The following is a 27331-nucleotide window of genomic DNA, read 5'->3' on the forward strand; positions in this document are numbered from 1 at the left end:
GACCTCTGCCTGTCTGACCCTGCTTATTCTGTGAACTGTTAATAAACCTGCTGCACGTGGAACCAGCTGTCTGCCTGTTTGTGACAGTGAGTAGTTTTAGAATGATCAGAGGATGTTTGACGTTTGAATGAGCTTATGTTTCTTTCTTAACACGATTTTATCCCATGTGTCTTATTGCGCCACTGTTTGATCTCTGAGCAGCCAAACCTCCTTAAAACCCATTGAGAGGCTCAACAATTGGGCCTTAAAAATTTTAGATTAAAAAACGACTTTCATCACTGTCATGTTTTATATAAAAACAAGTTTTTCAATTATCTACAGTTATTTACAGCTGTTTTTTAAATGTCTAACTGGACTTGCACATCAACCAATCTCTAAATTTGTCAAAAGATAAACTTCCAGACCAACAAGAGCGGCTGCTAGTAGAAACCGTAAAGTCCCATTTTGTCGAACGTCTTTTGCACAAAATATTTTTTCAGTGAAAGAAACCAATCTATGGAACAGTCTCCCCACCAATATAAAATAAAGTGTCCATCTTTAAAAAAACAAATCCAGTTCTGGTTATCAGAGAAACAGCAGTGTGAACGCATTGTGTAAGTATATATTATATTATATATTATTAGGCTTTGTGAAGTGTGTAATATGAGTACAGTGAGTACATTTTCTACCTATTTTTAAAGGTTATTAATGAATTTCTACAGTTTTAATGTGTTATTATTTGCATTTTGTTTTCACTGTTGAGCTTTTTTTCAGTAAAAGCTCCACTAGAGATGTGTTTTGGAATTAGCCACAGCTATAAACACTGTGATATAAGCATCAGATTATTATAATGCAATTATCTATGTTCTGCATCTGGACTCTTGTAATGTTGTGTGTCAGCATTTCTGCACACACCAAACATGTTTCCTGCCAGTCATTCTGACACCTCAGCGTAACAAAGGACAGCCGTCTCCAGAGCCCAGGGTCTTCAAACACAGACACGCTTCATCTCAGTTATACTCCCATGTTCACAGGGAAAACCACATCCAATAAGAAACCTCCCTCCTCCAGGCCACGCCCCTCTCTTTCACACGCACACACCGCCAATCAACAAGTCCTGCAGGACCGCATCCACTTCTGAACCTGATCAGATTGTCTTCCACAAACCCCTGTGAGTTGTCAGCTAATCATAGTCGACTGAACCAAATCATGAACTGGGGGGAGGACCGCCTCCTGAACAAGAACCGGCTGTTCTGACCGGCTCTTTTTCACATTTGGGAGACAGTCCGGTCCCACTCAGGTGCTCATTATTTCCCTCGTCGAGCAGAGAACTCCTCCATCCTGCTTCTGACCCCCCCCCTCCAAAGATGAGAGGGACGGAGCTGCAGATCAAGCATCAACCTGGGGGGTGAGGTGGATGGTCACGCTGGATGTTAGAATGATTAGCAGAGAAAAGGGGCTTCCATTAGTTTAGGCGGGGCTGGGATGTCTGAATATTTGTTGGCGGGAGGGTCAGATCCTCAGACCTGTCGCGACCTTCCAGAAGCAGCAGTCAGCGTCTGTGTGCGAGGGTTAAATGCCCCCGGATTTATGCCCTCGCTCAGGTTTCACTGCAGTCAGATTAGTCACTTAACTTTCATTGCTTTCTTTCTGTGGTTTAGAAACTGTGAAGTCTGCTGACGTGGCAGCCAAAGCCCCCATCAGTCAGGGAGGGGGAGCAGAGGACTGAGCGAGCCCCGGGTGCACGCTCTCATCTCTGGGCTCTCAGGAAACCTCGGTGCCGCCGCATCCACATGATGTTTAGAGGAGCAGCGGCATTGGCTGATGTTGTTGGCATGCTTCATGGCGATGATCTGCGGCGGGGGGGCTGTGATGCTTGGCAGGGGAAGGTTAGCGTACCGGAGGCGGCTCAGGATTCGAACCGTTTATTTGAACTGTGCTGTCGTCCAAACAGTCAGCTGCCTCCCTCCTCCCTCGGCGAGCAGCAGAGCTTAAGCTGGGATTGTGTTGTTGGTGGGGGGAGAACAACTTGATACCCCCCTTTGGGCAGGGCTGCACTCAGCTTAGATTACTGGCTTTATGGAAACAATGCAGACTCTGTCCACAGCTCTCTGTTCTGTGAAGACGTGGGCTCACACAGACTCGGGCTTGGCTCGGGGTCTGCTGCATCTCAAGCGTGCAGTCTCTGAGCACCAGGTTTAGACAACATGGCGCTCCAGCCCTGACTGTAAATGGCCCCGCGGAGCTTCCAGCTCAGCATGGGAAATGCACCATCACTCGTGCAGCCTGCGCTGGCCAAACTGTCTGTTCTCAGCTTGAAAAGCCGCCCTCCTCCCGGGACTGAAGATTTTTGCACCACAGTGTTTACAGTTAAACTGACATGTGGAGTCAGGAGGAGATGCTGGAACCTCCAGGAGTGTCTGGGCTCTGAAGCAGATGGAGACACTGTGGGTTTAGGAAGACCTAAGAACACTGGCCTTCTACAAGTCTCATGCTCCCGTCCTGGTGCTGTGGGCTTGTAGGTTGTCCAGACCCGTGGAGGGTCTTCATCTTCAGTGCTTGTATGACCACCTCATGAGGTGCCATGAAAATGGAACATACCATTGGCGTCCAAGGGGTAAGTGTCTTGTGAAATATTCATTGCCGGCCATGGGCATAGGCGACCTAGGCGGGCGCCATCTGCTGGAGGGAGCACCAAATAAAAATGAAAAAAAATTACAAGTGTGTGTTTGACACACCACTCATTTAATGTAAAAATAAAAAAGTAAAAATCGAAAAACACATAAAATAACTCAAACGTTTGATGTAATTAACTCTGCAGCACCCCTCCCTTCCTGATGCTGCTGCTGTCTAAGCTAGGTTGGGGGAGGAGAGGTGCGTCGCTGTTGCTGCTTTTTTAAAACTTTAAGGATGATCAAACAAGCCCTCAGGGACAGCATAAAGGGAAAAAGGAAGGAAGAGGGGGAAACACTGTCTCAAAGCTGAGGTTTGTCTGTTTTACTTATTTAAAATTGTTTGGAAATTGCACTTTGGACAAAAAAGGCAACCGCAGTTGAAATACCTCTATTTAAGTCTGGAGCAGTTGGTTGGTTTCCTCATGATCAAGAGATCCCTGGCTTGAGCCCCAGCTGGGACAACCAAATCAGAGCTTCAGATGAGGGCACGACTTTCTGTTTTTGCCTATAGAGAACCATGCAACCCGAGGCCGGGCCTGGAAGTATTCATAAGGATAACATAAGTTTCATGGACTTATGGCGTACAGGTGACGCTGTTGTACAGTGTCCCTATGCCACAGTCAGTCAATAGAGAGCTGAGTACACTGACTCCTTACTGAGCAAATGCTGCATGCACAAGCTGTGCATGTGATGCATGAGTGCCAGGAGGTCACCCACACAAACTACACTCCGACATTTTCACTCTGCGGGTCACTGAGCGGTCTACGACTTGGGTATTTTATGCAGGTCACTTGCGTGGCCCGTACAGGTTTGCCCACAAGGCCAGTTTGACCATAATTATCACAGTTCTCCGAGTCAGTGAACCCACTGGGACTGAAGTTACCACCCTCATCGATTTCAATTGGTCCTTCGCTTTAGCCCCGCCCCAATGCGCCACAATAGATTCAAAAAGAAAAAAAAGTGAAAACAAGTGAAAGTGAAAATAAGAAATTGAAAAAAAATTAAATTTTGAGTTTTGAATCTTAAAAAACAGAACATTTGAAGCTGAAAATAATGAAGTTTATTTTAGAGTGGAAAAAGGTTTTGGCATTTTACATTTTTTTTGGCCATCATCAATATTCAACATCAATATTTTTTTAGTTTATTTTATTTGGTTTCAAATAATATTGGCTCCAATTTAGCTCCATAAAAATGTCATTTCAAGGCTCCCAGTCCAACAATCACACATGAACACAAACAGCCTCCACATATTACCCTTGAACTTCTCTGCTCTGGGGAAAAACAGTCTCTCGGCGGTACATCTAACACCAGGGGGTGATGGTGAGCTAAATGTCTGACTGGTATAACAATGAAATGTGGCTGTGAAACATGAAAGTGTGCAGGATGAAAACACATGCAAAGGATCTATGAGCTGCTGCTAACAAACCCGGGTCCTGCTCTGTAGTCTTCTCTAATCTGCCCTGAGGCTCATCAGGGCTTTATTTCTGAACTGCATATTTATGAGCAGCAGTGGGAGAGAAGGAGGAAACTAACCTCTTCTCTAGTGGGAGCAATTAAAGCCCAGCTTTCATCAGTCCTGATCAGAGTCTTTGTGCTGCTGCTCTCTCAGCTGTTCTGGTTTATACCTTCCTGCTCTGGCCCTACATGAGCGGACAGTCAGAGGGAAAACCTTTCCCTCCACTTTCTCCTTCACAAACAAAGCATCAACACAGCATTAAAGTGCAAAGACTGTGAATGATGGGATAACATTACAAAGGAATGCAGTAACTGTGTTCATACAGTTTGATTTGAAAAGGGTCCAAAAATGGGCTGGATTAACATCAGCTCACCTGTTGGACACGAAGACTACTGCAGTGTTATTGTTTATCTGCATACGGAGGAACACATTATCCTCTGAAATTACTCAGGTGCATGGAAAGCAAGTGGAAGGAGGGAAATGTCTAAGAAGGGATGGACAACCGGACCGTATGACATCATTAAATCGCTGCATGTCTCGGTATGTTTACGTTGACAGTGTCAATGTGAATGTGTTGTGCTAAATTTAAGAGGGATTTATTATGTTTTGCTTTATTGCATCACACCAGCCAACTGAAAAGATTTTCTTCATTCTTACTCACTTATTAGCATATTAAAAAGAGATTGTTTTTGTGAGTTTGTGTTTTGTTTGTGGTTGTTTTGTAATACAAACAACCACAAACAAAACAGTGACTCAAAATCCAGGTTTGAACCAAATCCTGAGTGAATAGTGCCCTCCCTACGAAGATGCCTGTCAGAAAACCAGCAGAACTGCTGGTCAGGACCGGTTAGGAAAGTTTAAGGTAGTTTGACCTCCGGAGAGCAAACTATGATCAGCGTTTAAATGAGCAGGGTGACCATTTGAATATTGAAAAACAAAAACAAAAAAAGTCAAACATGACGGCAGATTGCAAAACTTGTCTCATCTTTTGAGCTATTGTCAAATCATTCTTTGTGTGTTTTTAATTATAATTATGCTTTTTTTGACAACGTTAAAAAAATTGTCATTTTCTAGGACATAGTTTCTGCAGAGTGGCAGGAGTTCATTAGAAATTCCCCTGTGAGTTGTGAGAGGGACTGATGGTGTGGAGTGAGTCTGCTTTCATGAAGACACTGGTTTGTATTTATGTTATTGTTCTTGTTATGATACAGGTAAAAATGAACTTTTCTGTAGCATAAAAAAGAAATAAAAATATGAAATAGTTTATAACTTTTGACAGAGGTTCCTGTGCCATCCTTTCAAAACAAAAGACTTCCTGTGTCACAGAGAATCGTTTCAATGCAGCAAATATAGGATAATATGAGTAAAAAACTGTTTTATTTTCAGTCTGTGGTGCATCTCTGCCAGAAATGCATATGATATATAACAACCCAAAAGTTAGTTGCAGACCCATGATCTAAACTCTCCTGCTAGCTTACAGCCCCTCACAACCCCAACCCAACATTACTGGTGCAACAAAAATAGTGATCAGTATCAGAGCTATCCAGCATTTGAGTGTGCAGATTTAATCTTAATTATCTTTATAAATGTCCTCCATCATGAGAAAAATGAACATGTTAAAAACACCATTTTCATTGGAGTGGGTCTTTAAAGGGTAACCAAACAGGGACGTTGGAGGCTGACTCCGCCCACAGTCAAAATGTTAAAATCCAGTCAGAGGGGCGGGGCTTGGGAACAGGACTGTTATCATTACTGGAGCTGCAGATCATGACGTGAGACTTCTGAAACTTACATGGTTTGACCAATCACAAAATTCAACTGTAATACCTCAATTCATCCTGTAGGGGGCAGCACACAGACGGCTTTTGACTATATTTTCAAGAATTAAACCATTTCATTTTAATTTAACAACAATCTGACAATGACCAACAGACAGCACTTTTAAAGCCTCATTTATAGAGGTCAACAGACAGAAAAAGTGGATTTAGGATTTGGTTACTCTTTAAATAAAGTTGCTAAAAACAGGCTGATCTTTTTTTGTTGTTGTTTCTGATGAGTTTGGTAAATCTTCCTTTGTATCTCACAGAAAACACGATGCCTCAGGTCTTTCTCTGAGTCCGATTCTTCTTTAGACAAAAGACCTGAAAAGTGGGAGGTATCAGAGCTCTCATTGTAAGATGGCGTTAAAACTCCATCTCCAAATGCGCTCACGGGTACATATGGTGACATCAGGGCTGGCTAAAGTGGTCAGCTTCCTCTGGCTATGTCACCTCAGCCGCAGGGACCGCCGGCTGACACGGGTGTAATTGGCCTGAACGCATCAACAGAGCGCGGGGAATTGCTGCTTCTCGATATGCGGTGTGCGCATGCGTGCGCGTGTGTGTGTGTGTGTGTGTGTGGTTCTTTGACCCTGTTAATACTGCACAGTTGGCAGGAGAGCAGCTAATGCCACACTGGATCAGTGGATGCCTGCAGCCAAGCGGCGAGAGTCTCTCCTGGGATGAAGAGAGTGGGGCTTTCAACACCTCCACCTTCAGTTCAGTAGCTGATGGCGTCTTCATGTCCAAATTTGACAAGGCGAGAATTATTAAAAAAACATCCTGCTAAACTAAAGAAAATTGTGCCTAAAGAGGGGTCCTTGTTCACTCCTGACCCACAGAAGGATTTGATGGAGGCCACAGACTTTTTCCTTCCTTACTCCTGTTACTTCATCTACATGACTTAGACATTGCAGAACATGGTGGTGTTACCATCTGAGCTGAGTGTGGCGCTGCCTCACCTCCATGCAGGGCACCAGCAGGAAGTCAGAGGCTTTTCCCTTTGATCTCTGGACTTGAGCCCATTTAAATGTTTGTGTTTGAGATGTCGACCTTTAATTTTGGCCAGATGAGTTCCAGGCTCTCTGGGTTTAGCGTGGCGTGTCGGATACAGGAGTGTTTACACAGTCTCCCTCCAGCTCACCCGGTGCTGAAAAATGTGCATTAAGATGGATGGATTTACTTAGTCTCTAACCTCGGGGAGCAGCCAGACAAACTCTCAATGACCTCTTTGTGTTACAGGAGGGAAGCGAGGCCGTCTGGAAGCTCTGCAGAGGCAGTTTGAGCATCAAGGGGCCCGTTACTGCAGCTGCTGATCCGAGCGGGGCTCTCTAGCTGACAATAAAGTGCTTAGTCCCAAAACTGTAGAGGAATTTCTCGGATCATAAGAATTTGTATTTAACTCTTTAACACACGTGCCAAAGTCAAGGCCCTCCAGGTAATTCTATGGAATGAATTCTTTATCGTTATTAATGGCCCAATGATATTTTGCGCTTATTTTAAAACTAGTAGAATTTTGAGAAAATATTTTTTTATGGAAAGTAAAATATTGAAACTTATCTAAGATTTAAATTGATTCCTTCTGGAATAATATTTCTGCCTTTTTATTATTCATATTTATGCTGAAAAGTTACAGTTTTAAAAATTGTCATTCTGCTAGCTTTTTGGACTATTTTGACATTTACTAAAATTTATATTTGGCTATTTTGGAGTTTAGCTAATATATCAGCTACAAGGTAACTGTTTGGGGGGTTTTTAAGTTTTTTTAGGGTAATTTGGCATTTAGCTAATATTTTAGCTAACTATCAACTTTAGCGTTTTCAGATATTAGCTTCAGTGATTTCAGCAATAAAATTCAGCTTACAGCATTCACACTAGCATTATTACAGGTAATGCTTTATATCTAGTTCATAATTATGTAAAGAAAAAAAAAACGCTTTTAAAGTTTTAAAAATGTAGTTTTAGAGCGTTCAATAAATGTTTATCCTGTTTGGCCCGCGACCTAAAATGTTTATAGATTTTGTTCCCTTGTGTGATTGAGTTTGACACTGCTGCACAAAACTAAGTTTGTCACAGGGGTCCTTTGGAAAAATAACTCTGTATTTATCGTATTGTTACATTTATGAGAAATTTAAATAAACTATTATTTTTTGGCATAAATAAAATAAACTTTTTGAGAAAATTGATTATTTTTTTCCAAATATGAAAGAGTTAACTTACTATAACTTTTAACAGAGGCTCACAAGACTTCCCTTCAAGCAAAAGACTTCCTTTATCACATTGGATCATCTGGATGGAGCAAATCTAGTGGTAGGTAGTGTAAATTCAGCAATGAAAAATATATATATATATATATATATATATATATATTGTATGTTTTTTTAAACGTTTGTGGTGCTTCTTTGACAGAAATTCATGAATCTAACTATATAAAATGAAAACAGAGTTAATTAACAGCATTTTTTTAATCATGGGGGAGATTTAAAACACTGGAATATGTCAAAATGCTTAGTTCTTGATTATCAAACCACTATAGATACTGTGCTTTGGAGTCTCACATAGTGATATTATTTTACTTTTTTTTTTTTTTTACCTTACTTTCCAGTTACTTTTTTAAAATAAAAGCTTTCTCTACCCAGAGAGCCACAATGGAGGGGTAGAAGAGCCAGTTGTGGCTCCAGAGCTGCAGGTTGCAGACCCCTGCTCTGAAGTCTGAGCTCTGGGCTGCAGGGATGGATGATGGGAATGCGAGCAGAGTGGACCTAAAGCACCAGAGCACAGTAAAACTGCTGGATTCATGTCCTATTTCTCAAAAAACATGTGGCCTTTAAATATCAAAAGCGTCATTTTGCCTGGAATCAAGTCAGAACCAAAACGAGGTCCAGCTGTTCTGCCTGGACCTCTCCGTGACCCTGCAGCCCGTCGTCTGGAGGCAGAGAACGGGTTTCCATGAAGCAGGAAGGGCCGGTAGCAGGCGGGTCATCCTTCCACTGTGCATCAGGTCAAGTTCCACCGTCAGCCATGATTTCTCCACACAGACGGCTGAGGTCAGCAAGAGGGCAGAGCGGCAGGCCCGGGGCAGAAAACCAACACTGGAGCTGTGAGAGGCCAGCCCTCTCTTTCCAGTCCACTGAATAAGTTAGGAAGCTGCCAGGGTGATTTGTGGCGTGATTGCTGCTCTCTATATCACTTGAGATTACAGCAGGTGGCGGCCCACAGCCTGGAAGCACACATGGCTCTAACACCCGTCCTCCTCCCAGGAAACAGAGAGAATGAGGCAGAGAGAGAAAACAAGCGCTCCGCTCCCTCCCACACAGCAGTAATATGCTCACAGGCAATTTTGCTGCCAGCACAGCTCTTTACGACAATCCGGGGAGCTCTTCTGCTCTGATATCTGCCACTAAAGTTCACCTTTGTGTCTCTCTTTCAGCTATTTTTTTAAACAATGCCATCAGTGCTGCAAATTACACCTTCCACACAGCACATTATTCTCTCCCCCAGTGACAGACGTACTCGAGCCTGACACACTTCAGCGGTGGCACTCTTCACGCCGCCGTCAGCCCCGGGTCTCGCCGCGGCAGCGCTTCATTTTCACATTAAACCGTTGAGGAATCCGTCCTGAGAATCTGTGCACTTCACTTCACCCCCACACTGAACCCCCGCTGCAGACGCAGCTGCAGGAGACGTCTCAGGAGGGAATTGATTCTCCGATCTATCCACCAGATGAATTCTTCAGAAGAAACCTCAAGGACTCCTCCGCTGCTGCGCCGCCTGAGAACCACCATGAAGTCATTTCTGGCTGACTGCTGCATAATGGGCTTCAGAGACGTCAACTTTATTTCATTAAAACTGCAATATTATTAATAGCATAAAACACGAGTGGTTTAAAGTCCCCTCTCATGAAAATCCTGTTTTTTGAGTTTTTAACACGTCTGTTTGTCATTTTTCTTCTGAAAGAGAACAAATATAATAAGAAATCATTTAGTTTTTACATTTCTGAGTATTTCTCCTTTTAAATCAATCAAACTGTCTTGGACAGACTCTGTTTGAATGAATGATCTTCTTTCCATCAACAGCTCTGCTGCACATGCACTAAACCCTCATCTGTTCCTAGTGTCTAGTTCAGGTTCTGGAGAAGAGAAGATGGTATCTTCACATTGACTGCAGTCAAATGAGCCGCCGTTCACATTTCTGTGGTCAAATCAGCATCACTGGATTTTTGGTGTGAGTTTCATCCAATACTTACGGTAGCAGGACTGAGAACGCTGGAAAATCTCCACCAGACTCCACGGAGCTTCTTGATGTGACCACGGAAATGTGAACGGCGGCTCATTTGACCGCAGTTGGAAAGGATTGTAAATCAATGAAAGAGCATTTTGATGTTAGCTTTGATTATTTTATCAAGAACTCTGAGAAACCAATGATTGAATGTATTGATCACAGTCAATAAACATTGGAGAATTAGCTAAAAGAGTCTTTGGTGAACTGGAAGGAGAAAGAATCAGGATTTTGGAGGAAGTTCTGTCCATGAAGATCTTCACTTCCTCGTCCAGCTGACATCTGGATCAGAACCATACGGCTGGACATTACCCAGATTGATGGATGTTTTTATGTAGCAGAGTGAAGGTTTATGCTAGTGAGACACAGAGCTATCATAATCAGACAGGGGGGATCAGGGGCGGAGCAACAAAAGCCACGCCCCCTCAGATGAGATTTTGGAAATAGAAGCTTCAGATCAACATGAAAATTTCATTTTTAAGACATTTAGGTTGTGGGATTTTGGTTAAAAACTCCTTAATTAAAACACTACTGGGAAGGTTTTTCTTATATTAAAACTGGTAATAGGGGGACTTTAAATCTTACTCAGATTCTTCTAGTTTCACCCAGACTGCAGTCACTAATGAGAACCTGATAAATGGCACAGCAAAACCTTTTAAATGTCATCAAGTATTATCTTAATCCTCCTGCCAGGCTACAATCAGGAAACAACGCGGAGCCGGCGGTGCTCTTCATTAAAGGCCTCAGCCGAGCGGCGCTGACAGAACCGTGACGGATGAGAACGTAACCAGGTGACATCCACGCCTCTGGACACAGCGCCTTTAATCGTGTGATGGATCTGTCCGCGGGGCTCCGAGGTGACTTGAGGTGCTGGTTTGTCATCATCAGTTTCTGCACTGGAGTCTGATCCCTGAACTGCAGTCACAGCACTAATAAGGGCATGAAGCAGCTTCAGAGAAGCAGCCAGCAGACAAAAAGAAAACAGGTCAGCGAGCTGACAGCCACAGTAATTAGTGATAACATTTAACCACTCTTAGCTAATGAAATCTATTCCTGGACAGAGGGAGAGGGAAGGGGAGGCAGCCAGTGACATCCAAAGTTTTTTTTACAAATATATTTTCTCCTTAACCCTTTAATCGCTGCTTTTCTCCTTCACAACCTACTGGAATTATTGTGTTAATGCTTGAAAAGTTACAGTAAATCAAAGAACATAAACATGGGACCATTGTCTTGGAGCAAAGTCTGCCCTGCTTCCCATCATTCCTTCTCTTTACACTCTCTCCCGCTTGCTTACTGCTTAAAACAGTGAGCAGTATCCGAGTCATCCAGTCGTACAGTTTCAATCGTGTCAAAGTCAAGGCCACGTCCGGCCCTCCTTGTAATTCTATCCAGCCCTCCAGATTATTTTATTTGATTATTATTAATGACCTGAAGTTATCTTGTGATTCAGCGTTTTCAGCTATTAGTTTCAGTGATTTCAGCTAGCATCTTGCACGTCCAAATTCATCTTACAGCATTCACACTAACATTATCTCAGATAATGCTATATATGTAGTTCATAATTATGCTAAAAAGTTACGGTTTTAAAAATGTAGTTTTCGAGTGTTCAGTAAATGTTTATCCTGTTCGCCTGCGGCCTAAGGTGTGTTTTGGATTGTGGCCTCCTGTTTGATTGATCTAAACCCTGGTTTTGATCCAGATTCCAGCTCGGACCAGGAAAACAAAGACGTTCACAGATCTATTTGTCTGCAAGTGGATGCATCAGAATAGGAGCTTGTTTGTGGCCCGCCTGTCACAAATACAATCTTTTTCAAACAGCATTTTTTTTCTTCTGCTCCTGAATAGAACGATTTAAATAAAGAAACGCTCAGAAGTGCAATTTCAAGCTAATTTTTCTTTAACTATGTCTTCAATTATCACAAAAATGCCAAACACCATTTTCACTGGAGTGGGTCTTATCTACTCCCTAACAGACAGATAAATGTATGCTTATACACACACTGACACGCCTGTAGTAAAGATCAGTAAATGAAAACTTCTTCTCCTGCTTTAGTCTGTTTTGCTGATTGTGTCGTCCTAAAGTCTGAAACAGAAATGCAAAGCCATGCAACTGTTCTGAAGCTCAGCCTTCATAAAAACAGCAGAGGACTTTCTCTGGGATTCTTCTACTGTGACAGGCATTAGCATATGGCAGCGGAGGCTGGGGGGGTGAAGGTGGTAAAAGAAAAGAGTGTATTTAAATTGAAATAGGGGCCAAGAGACCAGTCTGCTGCTGCAGAGAGAAAGCATATTTTGTGCACCGCTTCCCAAGTCGGCCCTTTCATTGGGGGAGATAGGGCGGCTCTGTGTTGATTTAGACTGCACAAAGGAGGCCTTGATCCTTTCAGGGGATCCAAATCAGTGGAAGGAGAAGCACGTTCAAAAGGAAACCTCTCTGTCAAGCATGGCCATTGAGCTCTCCCCGGTGCACACCACAAATCAGGCCCTGGAGGATATCAAAGCCCACAATGTGGGAAATGAGGATGGAGGTCTGTGCAGGGGAGAGTGCGGGGACACGAGGAGCCCCGGTGGGGGGGCTACAAGAGGCTATCTTCAGCAATCTGGCCGCTTTCAAACAAAGCCCTTAAGGGGTCATAACCCTGGACTCTTGCTTTGCACGGTAACTCCCCCCCATTACAGAGGAATGTCCATTCACGCGGGGCACCTCCATTATCCCCCAGCCCAAGAAAATAGAGCTGCTTTTAACAGCAAATTAGTGACTTGATAATGGGGTCACATGTGGTGTTGGCACACTGAGGCCATAAACAGATGCCTCTGCTGCATCACGTCAGCCTCCTCTTCCTGCTACGGCACAACAAACACACAGAGCAGCAGGTTCAGGGTGATGATGGAGATGCAGAAACATGGAGAACATAGATACCTTTAACTGCGGCTGTGCTGAAAAATTTCTCTGAGCTGGCATCGGAGACCTGAAAGAGAAGAGAACCCAGTGAATACAACAGCACAAAAAACGACAAACATTTGCCCCCAAAAAACTCCAAGTGGCTGAGAGGATGCTGGTGTTTCTGGTTCACCTGAGCATGCTACCAGATCTGATCTGATCAGCGAATCCAGCTTCACAGACTGGATCATATCTGCACGCCTGCTTTTATAATATTCATCAGGACATTTGAACGTTAGCCCGAGACAAAACAAGAGGATGTTTGTGTTCTGGCCGCTTGGTGGCGCTGTTGCTCCGCGGCAGAGCAGCTGTTTGCGCCGCGGCGGCGCACAGACATCACCAGCGCCTGCAAACACAATGTGCACCAAAAAAGAAAAATCTCGTGGAACTGAAAAGCAGAAATCACGGATGAATTGAGTGACATCCCGGTGCTGACGCTCCGATAATGGACCCGGTGTGAGGCAGAGAAGGAAACGGTCCATTCTCTTCAGCTTCCAGAAGAGTCCAATTTTCTCTGAATGAATTTCTAAATTGGAGAAAATTGCGCCCTAAAATCCAAGCTCAGCGGTGCGCTCTTCGACGCAAAGGTTCATATCTAGAATGTCATCAGAATGACTAAAACACGGCAAATGTTGATCCAGTGACAGCTGTCTGTGCGCGCGCGTGCAGCGCGGCTGCTGGGCTGTGAGGGGGACTAACATCCTGGTACCCACTTAGTTCTGAAATCAACCTTTTTCCTGAACTTTCAAATCCGCTGTTTTCCTCTGCAGCGTGCATGGACCGCGCGCAGAAATACCTGCAATGTGAATGACAGCAGAAGCAAATCCTAAAAAGCGTAAATTCTGGTTGTTTTTCCAAGAAACTGAACACAATCAAAGCGCGCATACCTTTCATTTGGCAGACAGAAGAAGAACCAGAGAATCACTTTCTAAACGGTCCAGTTTCACATTCTGCTTCTTAAAGAATATAATCCACCCGAGGGTCTGCAAAGTCTCCTCCGCTTACAGCGCGGGCAGCCATGCAGAGGGAGAGAAGCCTTTCCAAGAAAAAATCCAAAGCCCTTCACAGCTGAACCGCTTGGACAAAGAGAACCATGTGTTGTCTCGTCAGGAACGCTTGTCCAAACGCGCCGACGGCAGAAGAAGGCGGGAATCCCTCGATCCACCTTCCCGCCAAACAAATTCGGTTGTATTTGTCCGATGTTCGAGCAATCCAAACAAGCAGGATCCGTGCGGGTTTGGCCGTGCGCAGAGGGGCTGCGTCCGCTGGAGCAAACCGACCCAACAAAGCGCACGGACGCTTTCCTCTGCGTGACAGCCGAGGACGAATCAAAGCGGCAGCAGGCGAGAATTCTGCGACTGCACAGCCTGTCTGACGCGCTCCCTGCGAAGGATCCCGGTCACGGGCGCGCAGAAGCCTCTCCCCATCCGCACTCAAGAGCCGGACAAGCTCCCATTCATCCAGCGACGGCGCGCTGCTGCTGCTGCTGCTGCTGCCTCCACGGCCGGGTCCTCCCACTTCCCGATTCCAGGCGCACTTGGATTCAACCTTTGCAGCGTTCCTTCTAAAGGAACGGTTCCGAATACCTTCCAGGGGCGCGCGTGGATCTTTTGCGTAAATTGTGCGCAAAAGGGAAAAAGAGCAGCGCTCCAAAGATTCATAAAGTGGGTGAGAGAGACAGAGGGGGAGAGAGGAGAGCGAGGAAGAAAGGAGAGGAGAGAGGGAGGGAGGGGAGAGCTGGGGCAGAAAGATATTCTTTCACTCCATGCAGAGTGAGATGATGTCAGCCGCTAATGAATTCCCCAGTAGGGTGCTGCTACCGCAAGAAGAGGAAAAACAAAACGCTCCTTCATGAGCAGCGTGCAGCCCTCTTGCCGCCCACAGGCGCCGTCCTCCATGCAGCACAGTGGCCTGATGGGAGGTCAGATGGAAAAATGAAAGACACCTTGAGCTTGAGTTCTGCAGCCCACCATGACACGAGGAAGGCAGCCTCCGCCCCAGATGATCTCCACTGTGGGGTCACTTAGCAGCTTAAGTTGTGATCTTCTTCAAGGTCAAATATCAAAAACCTTTGGCTTCAAAGCGCCATGACTCACTCTTCTTAGATTTATGGCACTCGCTCTGTCAAACATCTTAACTGTGGTTAGGTGGCTTTAGATCCCATCAGCTGTTGTGCTGTTGAGCCCAATGAGGAATACAATAACCTCATTGGTTGAGACGATGTGTCAGAATGTCACAGTGGTTTGACTTCAGAAAGCAGGACAGGGATGGAGTCATGATGAGAACCACAGTGCTGCTGCTGTTTTCACACAGTCTCATTATCATCAGAACAACAACCACACATCTGCTGTGAACGCAACAGAACAAACTATTAGCATGCAGCTCCCACGTGATGCTAGTTTGTGCTAAAACTAACGAAGAGAAGAGCTCAATCAAACATTTCCACTTCAGGAAAGAATTTGTGTGTCATGGCATTAAAAAAACGAGAGGGAACTGTGTTCTTTGGCATTTCGCCAATATTTTAGCTAGTTATCAGCTTCAGTTTTTTCAATTATCAGCTTCAGCCATTTCAGCTATGAATGCTATATATCTAGAATGTTTTAGTATTATTTTTCTCTTTGAAGATTACATAAATGAATTATTTTAAATTTGGCTATGTGCGGCTTTCTGGAAAACCCTAAATGTTAATGTTTAGGCTGAGATTATTTCACTTTTTCTGTTATATTACAAACCAACCCCCCCCCCCCCCCATCAGAGAATAAAACAGTTATGTGGGCCTCACCAGAAAAAGTTTTGGGACTATTGGGTTTAGTAAATCAGCTGTTCAGTCGTGTGATGAAGTCATAAATATTGTGATGATTCACTCTGCAAAAACTCAATCTTAAAAAAATAAACAGATTCTTGTTTCAAGAAATAATGTCTCATTTTCAGTCTAGCAAGAAAAAATTATCCGATCAAGAATGTGTTTAATAGATAAATAATCTTAGTTTAAAAAAACAAAATCAACTGAGAATTTTTTTACTCCATTGGCAGATTTTTTTGCTCTTTTTTCTTTAGGAAACAGTATTTCTGACTTGCATCTATAGGGGGTGTTTTGCAGTTTGCAGCAGAACAAACATGACTCCTTTATATTTGCAGCTGTAAATCAGTAAATGTGTTGTATAAACTAGAAGACGGTTGGCTGTTAGGCTGACCTTTGGTTTGGAGGTCAGCTGAGGATGTCATTAGGCTGCAGGCGTTTGCTTGTGAGCTGTCAGAGTGAACATGTTACCCTGATGATGGAGGAAACGTGAACATAGATCATCCAGACGGAGGAAACATTATTTCACTGCAGTCTATCAAAAAGGCTGAAAATAAGATGTGGAGCGTAAACTCTGAGCTATAAGAAAGGCTGAGGGGTTAACCCCTGAATGACTGAATCATTTCCAAAACAAACAGTGTGAGCTCATTATTCACAATAATCCACTTGGAGCATCAGGCTGCTGTAATACAGATTATAAAAACAGATAAAGCTTTCACACTGAGACAGAGTTCCTAAACCAGGGGTCTGCAACCTTCAACTCTGAAAGGACCATTCAAGTTAATTTCTCACTGACTACAACGCAGTAGGAGCCACACACTCTTCCTTCACCCTTTAAGAAAATAAGACACTGATTTATATTTATGCTATAGTCCTTATTATGACAAACGTAAATTAACTGTTGTTCATTTTGCATAAATAAAATACAAACAACCCAAAGAAAATAGCTTTTTTAACTTTTGACAGAAGTTGCTTTTAAAATAAAAGACACCCTGTCACATACGATCATCTCAATGCAGCAATAGTATTAATAGCAAGTGTAATGTCAGCAGTGATTAAATAATTATCGTTAATTTCACTGTTGTCGGTGCATTTCTGAATCTTTGTAAATGAAACAAACCAAAAGGAAATCCGAGCTAATGAAGTGACCTCTGCCATATTTTTCAAACACACTTAAAATTGATACATTTCTTTCAAAAATTAAAAAAAATCTTAATAATCTGGTGGGCCTTAATACTGGTTGTGATTATTGATTTTTTGTAGTTCAGGACAGGACGCACAACAACACTGTTCTTCAACTGTTTGTTAATAATTTAAAGTTTGTTTGTTTACTTTTACTACTTTGTCATTTTCTACTTCATAGCTACTTTTTAACAGTTAGAAACTTTTATATTTCTTTAACAAAAGAGCCATAATGGAGGGGTAAAAGAGCCACAGGTGGCTCCAGAGCCGTAGGTTGACGACACTGGTTCTAAACCATAAAGCTAATCTGGGGTTTTAGAATTTTAAGTTAGAATATTGTAAATTAATGTTGGCAAAGGTCTCAACCAGCAAGGCCAAGTGTAGCGTGCTAGAGAGCTCTGCTGTAACTTACTATTGAGCTCCTCTGTAGCGAGTTAGCGAGCTGCTCTGTATTGAGTTTGCAAGCTGCTTTTCTCCTTCAGAATCTACTGGAATTATTATGTTAATAGTTGAAAAGTTACAAAATGTAAAGATTTCTTGGGTTATTAGTGCAAAACCAAATAAAGTTCCTTGTTTTTTGGGCAAAAATAGTACACAAAGCTGAGTGTCAGTTTAATAATAAATGAGTTAATGAAAGAATTCTGTCAGCAACACTTCAGGTTTATTGTCATGAAATCTAATTAAAGTAGAGCAACAATTGGGTAAGTTTCTACTCCTTCAAAATAAAACATGATTTTTGTAATAAAAACATATGCCAGCATTGCAGAGCGGAGCCTCTAAAGCACATGTGTCAAAGTCAAGGCCCGGGGGCCGGATCCGGCCCTCTGGGTAATTCCATCCGGCCCTCCAGGTAATTCCATCCGGCCCTCCAGATCATTTTATTTTATTATTATTAATGGTCCGATGTTATCTTGTACTTATTTCTAACTAGTATAATTTTAACAGAATATATTTTTATGGAGAGTAAAATATTGAAAGTTATTTAAGGTTTAAGTTGATTTATTATGGAGTAATATTCCTGCATTTTTACTATTCATAATTATATAAAAAAGTTACGGTTTTAAAATTTTAAATAATTTGCATTCTTTTAGATTTTTTTGGACTATTTTGGCTTTTCTTTTAGCTATTTTGGAGTTCAGCTAGGGCTGCACGGTGGCGCAAGTGGTTAGCGCTCTCGCCTCACAGCGAGAAGGCCCCGGTTCAAATCCCGGCTGGGACCTTTCTGTNTCCATCCGGCCCTCCAGGTAATTCCATCCGGCCCTCCAGATCATTTTATTTTATTATTATTAATGGTCCGATGTTATCTTGCACTTATTTCTAACTAGTATAATTTTAACAGAATATATTTTTATGGAGAGTAAAATATTGAAAGCTATTTAAGGTTTAAGTTGATTTATTATGGAGTAATATTCCTGCCTTTTTACTATTCATAATTATATAAAAAAGTTACGGTTTTAAAATTTTAAATAATTTGCATTCTTTTAGATTTTTTTTTGACTATTTTGGCTTTTCTTTAAGCTATTTTGGAGTTCAGCTAATATTTCAGCTACATGCTAGCTGTTTTGGGTAATAAAGGCTTTTTTTGTTTGTTCTTTAGGCTGTTTTGGAGTTTAGATAATATTTACATGCTAATTTAGACTTTTATTCAGTTTTTTAGGCTATTTTGAAGTTTAGCTATGTTTTCAGCTACATACTAGCTGTTTTGGCTAACCTATGTTTTTTTTTATCAGTTTTTTAAGCCAATTTGGTATTTAACTAATATTTTATCTGGCTATCAGCTTCAGTATTTTCAACTATCAATTTTAGCATCTTTAGCGGCCAAATTCAGCTTACAGCATTCACACTAGCATTATCACAGGTAATGCTATATACTATCTAGTTCATAATTATATTAAAAGATTATGGTTTTCAGGTTTTTAAAAATTTAGTATTAGAGTATTCGGTAGATGTTTATCCGGTTCGGCCTGCGACCCAAGGAGTGTTTTGGATTTTGGTCCCTTGTGCGATTGAGTTTGACACCCCTGATCTAGATAATGCTTAGAGGGTTTTAAGGAAGCTTTCAGCTCTCATTAATGTGAAAAACTCCTCCAATGCACTTCACAGTCACTCAGAATGACTTCAAAGGTAATTAAGAGGATTAAAACACACGATTACACAAACAAACGGGGGGAACATTTGAATTCATTGTGTTTCAGGGGCTGTTTTCATTCAATACATTAGAACTATTGAAGCAAAAAAAGAGAATGTAAGGGCTTAAAGTAAAGAAGGATGTTTGAAAAATTCTTGTTCTATTTGTGACGTTAATGAAGGATGACATGGTGAAAGCTGTGGAATATCTCTAATTCCACATGCATTTTCTCTTCTGCCAGCCATTAATTTTATTGTGCTATAAACATGTTTTTTTTTTCTGTGCAGCCACCCTTATCTCCTGGAGCCTGCACCAGTTTGTCAATGACAACTGCCTCTAATCTCCTGACAAGCGCCGCTGACAGGCCCTTTCTTCCCAGTTCCTCAGACACATAGCCAGACATAAATTAATCTGTCACTCATTGCTCGCAATAATGCAGGGATGACACACACACACACAGACAAAAATAAAAACCATTCGGCTTTACAAACTCCTCACAAACTGGGACACAGCAGCGCTTTTAAGGTGGATTTTTTTGTGTTAAAGTCCATCCGTCAAACATCCTGACAGAGAAAACAAGACATTTGTGATCTTCTGAGGTATGAGACCAAGATTCTTGAGTTTGCTGAACGCTCTAAACACAAGACCTTTGCGGTGAGCACAGCTGCCTGAGCCCACAGACATAGAACTGAAATCACATCAGGCAGTTAAAGAGCGGAAAAGCCGGCTGTTAAAAGCCAGAGCAGACTATGTTATCTGCTTATCTATATCTGCTGATCTCCCTATGGTCTGTGAAAGCAGGCTGAGGCCAGAGGAGTTCAAGATAAATGGCCCGATCAATGGCGGACATTATCAGGATCTGGTCGGCATTAATCAGATTCGGTGAACGCTGTGGGAGCAAGAAGAAGTGGCCTGTGTGGAGCAAGCAGCCATACTGTCGGTCCCGTTGGTGGGACTAACCATGGGAAATAATGCAGACAAGTCAACCGCTTTGACTGTTTTTCAGATTCAAACGATCTCCTCAGGAAAACAGAGAAGCTGGCTATGTGATGTTGACATTCTATTGTTCCTCCTACCTCAGAGGCAAATGAGGGCTTCAGGTTAAACATGAGCGACTTCAAATCTTTTATTTCAATACAATCAAAATCATTTGGTTGGCCACATTTCTGTGCTGAATAATAAAGTTACTGCCTTATCTTTACATGAAGTATTTGCTGAAATATTACATGCAGTTAGGGTTGGGGACCAAGTTATGATTTTGGTGGTTCCTAGTTTTGGTGCTTAGTTTCAGTGAAGGTCTATTTGTCTGAGGACATGTCAATCACTTCTACTCTGTTCAGTATGTTGAAGTTCTAGCCAATTATTCTGCCTTTCCTGTGATAGTGGGCGGGCTCATATAAGACCACTGACGGGGCGAGCACGAGCAAGCGCAGTACTCGAATGTCTGGCTGCATTTCACAGCAGGTCTGAAGGCACTCACACACCGGCTGCGTCGGTGCAGATTTAAACACCCACTTTCAAAGAAAAGTCTGTGCAAACACGCGTAGAGCAGAATTTCTGACTTCTACACGCGTTTGCGTAGACTTTTCTTTGAAAGTGGACGCTTGAATGTGCACCGACGCAGCCGGTGTGTGACCACTTACAGAAGTTTGACAGGTCGCTGCGTCGCATCAGCCAATCAGCAACTCAGCTTTGGCACTTGACGTTTTCAGTGACCCGATCCGCGGCTAAAATACCAATCCAAGAGGAGAGTTTTGTCCTGTCGCAGCACGGCGGTTCTCTGGCTGCAGCCAGCCTCCAGAACTTCAGCGGAGCTCGCTCAATACGCCGGCAGACAGACAGCCACTGCAGGGAACGCAGAGCGGGGACCGGGGAGCACGGACCGGGGACCGGAGTGTGGGGAGCAAGAGCAGGGAGTGGGGAGTGTGGGCAGCCTGCTTGGGTCTCCTGAACTGTGATATTTTACTTATTTTCGTTGAGACAATAATAATAAAAAAAAGTCCCCTTTTCCCCTCTGGAGTTAATGCAGGACAGCCTTCAAACTCGGTCAGAGACACAGAAACACCGTGGAAGTGGCTGTCATCCAGACACACCCCTCCAAGTGAGATCAAAGAAAACTTTCATTTTTTTGTAGATTTTCATAGAATTCCTCACAATAAACCAACGTGTTTTCCATTCATTGGAAGTGTGACATTTAGATCAGGATCACATGTTTGACAGGCGGCGAGCAGCAAATTCACTACGCGGTGAAAGAGGGGCGGGCCACCTGGTTTGCAGCTTGGAGGTTGTGGAGCTCTGATTTAATGGGAACAGCCAGCACGTCAAAAAACATGGAAAAAAAAAACACCCAACAAAACTCAAAACGTCTATTTTTCATGCTGGGGTCTTAACCATGCATCCATGTGATGACTTGGGAATGAGAATGAGTTGATCTGAGAAGATGTAGGCATTATTTTTATTACTAAAGTACAGAAATTGGCACCGAATAGGAACCGAAACCGAAACAAAAAAACGGCTTCGGCAACAGAACTGAATAAAACTCAATCGGTGCCCAACCCGACATGCCATGTTCTGTGACACACTGGTGGCCTGTCCAGTCTGTACTCCACCTTCAACCAACAGTAGCAGGACAGGATCTTTCAACACTGAGACCATAAAAGGGATACAAGAGGTTAAGGAAAGATAGATTACATCCAAATTCAACCCATTTCGACCTTTCAAAATAAGGTATAGGTTTTCTAGAAGACATAAGAGAGAAGTACTAAATCATAAATCAAAACTGGTGATTGGAGATTAAACCTGATTTTAGATTTTTTGTTCTTAATTCGTTTATTTTGATTTCAGAGGAGCAATGGGAAAAAGGAGGCAAGAACAGGACAGGACGTAAGGGAGGAACTAGAGCAAAAAGAGAGGAGATGAAAACAACATGAGACGATGAGAGACAGACAAGAAGGGAGGGAGAGGAGGACAATTAGGGGAGGGGGTGAAACAGAAGGGAAAGAAACAGCCTGCTGTGTCTTTTTAAAAACAGGAAATCACCACAAGGCATTGGATTAGAACCTGTCTCAGCCTCTGCAGACCCCCCGAGCCATGTGCCCAGCTAGGGAGCACGGCCAGAGGGGGAAGGTCCTCTGAAACGCTCCGTCAAGACCATTCTGTCAGGCACCACTGGAGGCAGCCCCAGCCACCTTCCCTGAGGTCCCTGTGCTCCACTCAAACACGCCTCTTCAAGGCTCTCTCTGTGCTCAGCAGCTCAGGAGTGCAGGTCCATGATAGGCTCTCTGGGGGGGGACTAGATGGGCAGAGAACATCAAAATCCAGCAGGGTGACAGACAGCAGGGAGGTCCCGGCCTATCCTCCCGCCACCTTTCCTTCTGAGCTGTCACTGTATTCCTGTCAAATCCTCTGTCCTCTTTGAGGACCCCCATACGTGACAGGGGAGGCTCTGATTGAATTCTGCCTGACTTGAGCTAACCGCGCTGTTGCTCAGCCCACACTCCCTGCTGCAGGACTGACAGACGAGCAGAGAAACACACTTGACTTAAGGTCAATCGTCTGACAACATTCTCAGGGATGGAGATGTGCAGACTGCTGGCACACCACAAACGGAGAACATGTTTGAAGGATCACCATGAAGCATGTGGACGGCGCTCAGGTCCTCAGGAAGTCCCCAAAATAATCAAGTTCTGCCAAAAAGGCAATTCCTAATGAAAGTCACAGATAAGCTGAGCGCTTGTCTGCTGATGAAAACCTGAGCCGCAATCAAGGGGTTTAGAGCCTTTAACACCAGAGCTTTATACTTAGATTTTATTTTTTTACAGTTGACATTCTTCAGCTGATTCTGTTGTAGAGAACAGCTGTTATGCGACATGTGTTTTTATATCGGCACAGAGCGGATATGAAAAGCTGCTTTTCTGCGTGTCAGAATCAGCTGATTTATGTTGATTGCGTAAATTATGTAAAGCATGTCCAAAGCCTGGCTCCTGGACCAAATGCAGTCTGCATCTTAATTTCTACTGGCCCGCTGGTTCCTATCATAAAACCAACGATATCCGGGCCCCAGCACCTTCTAAAAACTGTGTGTCCGACTTCTTGCTTACGACTGACTAAATTCTGTCATAAACCATTGTAAAACAATATATGAGAGAATACTTTCTATCTCATTTCCAGAAGGAAATGCCTCTTTGTCAAATGTAAACGAAATCAAGAGATCAGTTTCTGTGATCAAAACCAGTGTTTGTATAAGATAATGTTGACATTGTTTTCTTGTTCACATGATTTATATTTGCAATTAGACCGTGAGCATTTAATAGAGAATAATATAACATTTAATGTGAACCCATTTTAATGTTTTATTTCCTTTCAAAAATGTTTCTTCATTTTATTTCTGATCTTCAAAAACAAAAGTTTGATGTAATTCTGTTGTATGTATAGACATGAAATGTATCATATGGCAAACAAGGGTCATTAAATATTTTATTTACTTTTAACGTTAACATTATAGTTCAAAGAATGCAGGCTGAACAGTTTGCCCTCACAGATTTCTAAATCCGTTCGTCTATGCAAAAAGTTTGGACCTTCCCGACGTGAATGATCGAGAAGTTACAGTATGTTGAAGAGTGTGTGTGTTATTTAGGCGTCTCTGGCAACATCTGGTGGCAAAGGGTTAAATATGTTGGGGGCATTAAAACAGCACTCAGGTACCAGCTCCAGAACACTCTCCAGAACCACTCTCCAGAACACGCTCCAGAACACTCCAGAACACAGCAGGCTGAACAGAGAAAACCCTGTCATTTCTCCATGCAGGTGTGTTCTCAGGTGTGCTTCTTTTGTCAGTCAGTCCCTCACCTTTCTTTATGGCGTTGTGACATTTGATTATAGAGTAGTACTTTTTTGACCTAAATGTGAAACTGGTTGCTGGCCAGAGACTAAAAGGAAACAACTCAGCTGCAGGGGGTCTGTCTGTTGACAAGAACCAGAGGCCTCCTCCACTTTGAAGCCGTGTATATTTAAATATTTCATGACCCCCTCATCTCCAGCCCCTTTTATTGGATTTGCGCTCTGGCTCACGGCTGCCTTTCATTAATAGCGCAGAGAGAGGGGCTTTCAATTTAATGCCCTCATAAGTGAGGCAGATCTGAGGAAGCCTCTCCCACAACTGGGTCCTTTGGCACTTGCCATATCTGGAAGACGATCTCGTTAAATGCTAGTAACAATTACACCAATTACAGATAAGCCTAAGTGTGTCAAAGCCACAACACGATGTTTACAATGATTAGCATGCAGCGCTGTATCAGCAGGGATGGTAATCAAGGCGAAAGCACGCTTCACAAGATCACAGAGCTCTTTATCTGTCAGTATCGATAAAGGGCCACCAGCTGAAGACAGAGGCTGAGTACAGCTGTCACGTTCAGCGGAGCATTCGCCTGAGGAACCGAGCATCAGTAAAAGCACACACCAGGCCTGATCGAAGACTCCACATGATGTTACATTAGTGCTGCCATGGCCTAAACATGTGAATAATTCTGGATACTGAAGCCACCATGCAGTAAAAGTGGAGCGCAGTGTGAGATTCTTGGTGTGAGGCACCAGAGCACAAACGCATCTCCAGGGCTGATGATGGCCACATAGACCCGCTTGTCTGCTCCCATAGAGACGCCTTTGAGAGCGGCCCGCGTCCACCCGCCGGATAAATTCCACACTTTTTTCCACAAACTCTTCGCCGCCGCTGGGCTCTGAATCCTAAATGTGAACATTGTGAAGTTGTCCTGCCCGGTGCCTGACTGCAGCCCATTCACCACGGGGTTACTTGAGTGGAGCTGAGCTCCCAGGGCTGCCTTAAGTGTGTGTGAAACTTACCAATAATTAACTAGTTTGTGTTTATGTAACTATGTTCAACAATCTACTTTTGAGTCTGAATTTACATTTATATGTCAAAGAGAGAGGCCAAATGTGTGTTTTCTGGTGTCAGTGGGGCATTAAGGACCACCAGTGCTCATGACCACCCGGGACACAGCCGGCTCTAAGCCCTGTCAACAGTTCCTGTCTCAGCTGAGCTTACCATGAACTGTGTTTACCAACACCAATCTTCAGCAAGATGATCTGAGACAGCTTGCCATCTTCCTTACTCCCCACACATAAGAGGATTTGCTGGGGTAGCGGGGATGGGCCGTGTCACAGATCCAGAGAGTAAGCTGAGGCAGCACGCTCCGCTCTCCTTAACCTGGCACGCCTGGACGCTCAGGTAAACATCCTCGAACGCACATGCTATCCCACAGGAAGCTGCCTGTACTTTTCTGGGTCTGCTGACATAGGTGGAAGTGGTTTACTGTAAAAAAAAAAATAAGTGATGAAAGGAGGAATAAATTCTTGCAAGGCCACAGCTTTAGATATTTAGATATACTTTAGATATTAAAAAACAATTTAGATTTCGTAGTACTGGTTTTATGAAGAGATTAAATTCCTTAAATTTTTTTCACTGGTTGCATGTGATCACATATGTAGCAATATTGAGAAAAAAAATCGCTAGCCACTAAAATGAGCACTAGCCACTAAAATGAGCACTAGCCAGTCACTCCAATGAACGCTATCCACTCCAACGGAAGTTAGCCACTCCAACGATCACTATCCACGCCAACGAACGCTATCCACGCCAACGAATACCAGACACTTCAACAAATGCTAGCCACTAAAATAAGCGCTAGCCACTCACTCCAATGAACGCTATCCACTCCAACGAAAGCTAGTAACTCCAACGAGTGCTAGCCACTCCAACGAACACTAGCCATGCCAATGAATACCAGCCATTTCATGCTGTGTTGTTGGTAAAAGGTGACATGTGCAACTCGCTGCTCTACTGGTCATGTGACAGCTGCAACAGTTCAGTATGCTGTGGGCTGTTTCAATACAAAACATTGAACTAATCTAAAACACCCAGAAATGACATACATACTTTTATTTTCTCGTCCATTAGTTTGTATTCAATACTTTAATAGAATAGTCGATATAAAAATCAGGAATTGAAAATAATGCTGTAGGGAGCTCAATGTATTATTTAAATAAAAAGTAAGCTCTTTTTCAAACAGCATTTTTTTTATCTGTTCCTGATTCACAACGACTTGATTAAAGAAATCCTCAGAAATGTTAGGTTAATCCTTTAACATCTGAGGTGTCACCAGTGATGCTTTCTTTTCTGAAGGACAAAAGTGGCTCGTCGAGCCTCTTTTCTTAACCGCTTTTGTTAACACGAATTATCGTTTTAACGGTTCAAAACTTACAGGAAATCTAAGAACATAATCACTGGAGCTCCAGTGTTAAAGTGTTAAGCTTCGCTTTCTTTATCTAGGTCCTCCATCACCAAAAGAAATTGTTAAAGACACCAACAGGATTTTCATTAAGGCTCTATTGCAGGAGTCTCAAACTCAATCCCACAAGGGCCAAAATCCAGGACACACCTTAGATCTCGGGCTGAACAGGAGAAACATTTATTAAACACAATAAAACTAAATATTTAAAACTGTAACTTTTTAATGAACTAGATATATAGCATTACACGTGATAATGCAAGTGTGAATGCTGTAAGATGAATTTGACCGCTGAAGATGCTATAGTTGATAGCCAAAATCACTGAAGCTAATAGATGAAATACCGAAGCTGATAGCCAGCTAAAATATAAGCTAAATGCCAATTTAGCCTGAAAAACTAAAATAAATAAATAAATAAATAAATAATAAATAAATAGGTTTGCCAAAACAGCTAGCATGTAGCTGAAATATTATCTAAACTCCAAAACAGCCGAAAAAAAATCTTAAAACTTTAAAACAGTGGTCCCCAACCTTTTTGGGGCTGTGGACCGGTCTGCCAGTGTGGAGTTATTCCGCGGCCCGGGTGGGGGCTTAAAAACTTTATTAGCTGGGTCCTCATGACGTCACAACAACAGCTGAACATAACATGATCAACATCGTTTCTACCCCAGCACAATGCAAACTTTCTAAAGAAGTTTGTTTTTGCTCATTTTCCTCTCTTGAGATTAAATTTAACGGGATGTATCATGTGACGTGTTGCGGCCTTGACGT

General features: G+C 42.9%; 1 protein-coding gene across 10 annotated transcripts in view; it reads right to left on the minus strand.

The window, feature by feature from the left end:
- Positions 1-27331, minus strand: part of auts2a (activator of transcription and developmental regulator AUTS2 a) — a 495300-nt gene that overhangs the window by 33391 nt on the left and 434578 nt on the right. For all 10 annotated transcript variants that reach the window (XM_024266750.2, XM_024266748.2, XM_024266749.2 and 7 more), the window contains one exon: positions 13126-13174. In XM_024266750.2, the coding sequence (XP_024122518.1) occupies positions 13126-13174 (49 nt within the window). The remainder of the gene's footprint in view (positions 1-13125; positions 13175-27331) is intronic.

Source organism: Oryzias melastigma, linkage group LG14, assembly GCF_002922805.2.
Source record: "Oryzias melastigma strain HK-1 linkage group LG14, ASM292280v2, whole genome shotgun sequence".
In the NCBI taxonomy this organism is placed as follows: domain Eukaryota; kingdom Metazoa; phylum Chordata; class Actinopteri; order Beloniformes; family Adrianichthyidae; genus Oryzias; species Oryzias melastigma.